The sequence below is a fragment of the Parus major genome, chromosome 23, assembly GCF_001522545.3.
Source record: "Parus major isolate Abel chromosome 23, Parus_major1.1, whole genome shotgun sequence".
NCBI classification, from domain to species: Eukaryota; Metazoa; Chordata; class Aves; order Passeriformes; family Paridae; genus Parus; species Parus major.
Window position 1 is genome coordinate 5,987,460 of NC_031791.1, and position 2,203 is coordinate 5,989,662.

Sequence of the window (2,203 nt, forward strand, 5' to 3'; positions counted from 1 at the left end):
AATTTTACCCCCCTGGAAAGGGAACCCAGGTCTAATTGCTCCACACAAATGTGGAAGGAAACTGCAGGGGAATTTCGAAGTCGGAGGTTTCAGCACCTCCAGGGCTGGACAGGGCTTGGAGGAACCTGGGAAGGTGGAAGATGGTGAGACAAGAGGAGCTTTAAGGTCCCTCCTAACCCCAGCCAGTCTGGGATTTGTCTGGGCTTGGTCAGGAACCCCAGCCCAGCACCAGGGGCACAGGGGACAAGGACACCGAATCCCAGGAGCTGTAGGGCCAAGTGTGGCTCGGAAAAGGCCTGGAAAAGGCCGAGAGAAAGCCACAAAACAATAAACAAAGCACAGACAGGATTGAGGAGGAGCCCCAGGCACATCAACGAGAAACTTTCCTCAGCTGCTGTTGTAGGAAAAGCGCTCAGTGGCCACTCACTGACGGATCTCTGTGCCAGAGCCCCATGAAATATTAATGCCCTGAGAGCTGCCCCTTTGCTGACCCTCTGAGCACATTCCCAGCCTCTGACACCTCCGTGTTAAATGGATCCAGCCCCTGGGAACTCAGTCAGGAATTGCTGCATCCTTCCCTTTAACTTCTCTCCACCACTAGATGGGACTCGGGGCCAGCACATCTCCAGGAAGGTCAGGGAGCTCGTGAAAAACCAATGTTTACAAAGCACTCCGACATCTTACAGGGCTGCTCAGCTCTTATAAAACAAAAGGTTCCTATAAAGTGTATTTATAGAATTTATTCCTCCCCGGCGATAAAACCGTGCCTTGTCTCTCCCTCCTCTCCTGTCCCTGCAAGGAAATCTCTTATCTGTCCATGAGTTATTGCTGTGGGATAAACAAGTGCTTAAAATGAGACTGCAAAATTGTTCAGTGAGCTGAGCCTCGGAAAAAACAACCAATATTGGATAAATCCGGAGAAAGGCAAAAGGGGAGCAGGGAAACATTCCCAGTGCCTGGGCACGGACAGGAAGAGACAAATATTTCAAATCAGGGCTTAATTAATATCACCCAAAATGGGAAAATTTCATTTCTGTTCAGTAGAAGCAGGTTTGATGCAGATCAGCCTCTTGGCAGAGCAGGACAATCCCTGGACAAGTTCTTCACTCCTGGGGGGCTGCAGTTTTAGACAGAGGCTCAGCTCAGTGCTGCTCTCCCAGCTCTCCACTGCAGGGGCCTTTGCCCCTCAGGGGCTCATTAACAGGGGTTAATTAACAGTGGCTGATCCTCTTTTGGAGACCCTCACTGTTTCCTTTCCCTTCATTATCACTCCCGTACCAGTGGGATGGGGTGACCATCACCTGCCCCTTCTCACCTCTCCAAAATCCTGTTCTAGCTGCCATTGGCTGGGAAATTCTGGTTAAACTCTGCCCGCAGAAATATTTCAGCCCCTTGTTTGGCCTGGCTGAAAGGAGCTTCTCCAAAACCCTGTTCTTGTGGCCACGGTGCCCACAGTCTGGTAAATGGTAATAAAATCTTCACCTGTGAAATCATTTTTGGCCAGTTTGACCTGGCTGAAAGGAGCTTCTCCAAAACCCTGTTCTTGTGGCCACAGTGCCCACGCTCTGGTAAATTGTAATGAAATCATTTTGGGCCAGTTTGACCTGGCTGAAAGGAGCTTCTCCAAAACCTTGTTTTTGTGGCCACGGTTCCCACAGTCTGGTAAATTGTAATGAAATCATTTTGGGCCAGTTTGACCTGGCTGAAAGGAGATTCTCCAAAACCTTGTTTTTGTGGCCACGGTGCCCACGCTCTGGTAAATTGTAATGGAATAATTTTGGGCCAGTTTGACCTGGCTGAAGGCAGTCTGGGGTGGCAGAGGTGACGAGGTAATTCCCAGCTGGCATCTGGAGCTGTGTAGGGGAGGATGAGGATGTCCAGCCCGGCGGGTGGCACCGTGCCAGCTCCAGGCCGCTGACGGGATCCCCTTCCCGGCAGGATTTCGGATGTTTGCCGTGGGGGTCGGCAACGCCGTGGAGGATGAGCTGAGGGAGATCGCCTCAGAGCCGGTGGCCGAGCATTATTTCTACAGCGCCGACTTCAGGACCATCAGCAGGATCGGGAAGAAGCTGCAGATGAAGATCTGTGTTGGTGAGGGGGGACTGGGGCTCGCTCGCAGCATTCGGGACGAGAGGGATGGAAACGCCCTTGGAGGAGCTGCGGATGCTCCGTGCTGGGGCTTGGGGTGGAGGGTTATTCACAG

At 52.1% G+C, this 2,203-nt stretch overlaps 1 protein-coding gene across 1 annotated transcript in view; it reads left to right on the plus strand.

Moving 5' to 3' along the window:
- MATN1 (matrilin 1) overlaps window positions 1–2,203 on the plus strand; it is a 15,040-nt gene that overhangs the window by 8,646 nt on the left and 4,191 nt on the right. Inside the window, exon 4 of the mRNA XM_019008846.1 lies at window positions 1,939–2,091. Within this exon, the coding sequence (XP_018864391.1) occupies window positions 1,939–2,091 (153 nt within the window). The remainder of the gene's footprint in view (window positions 1–1,938; window positions 2,092–2,203) is intronic.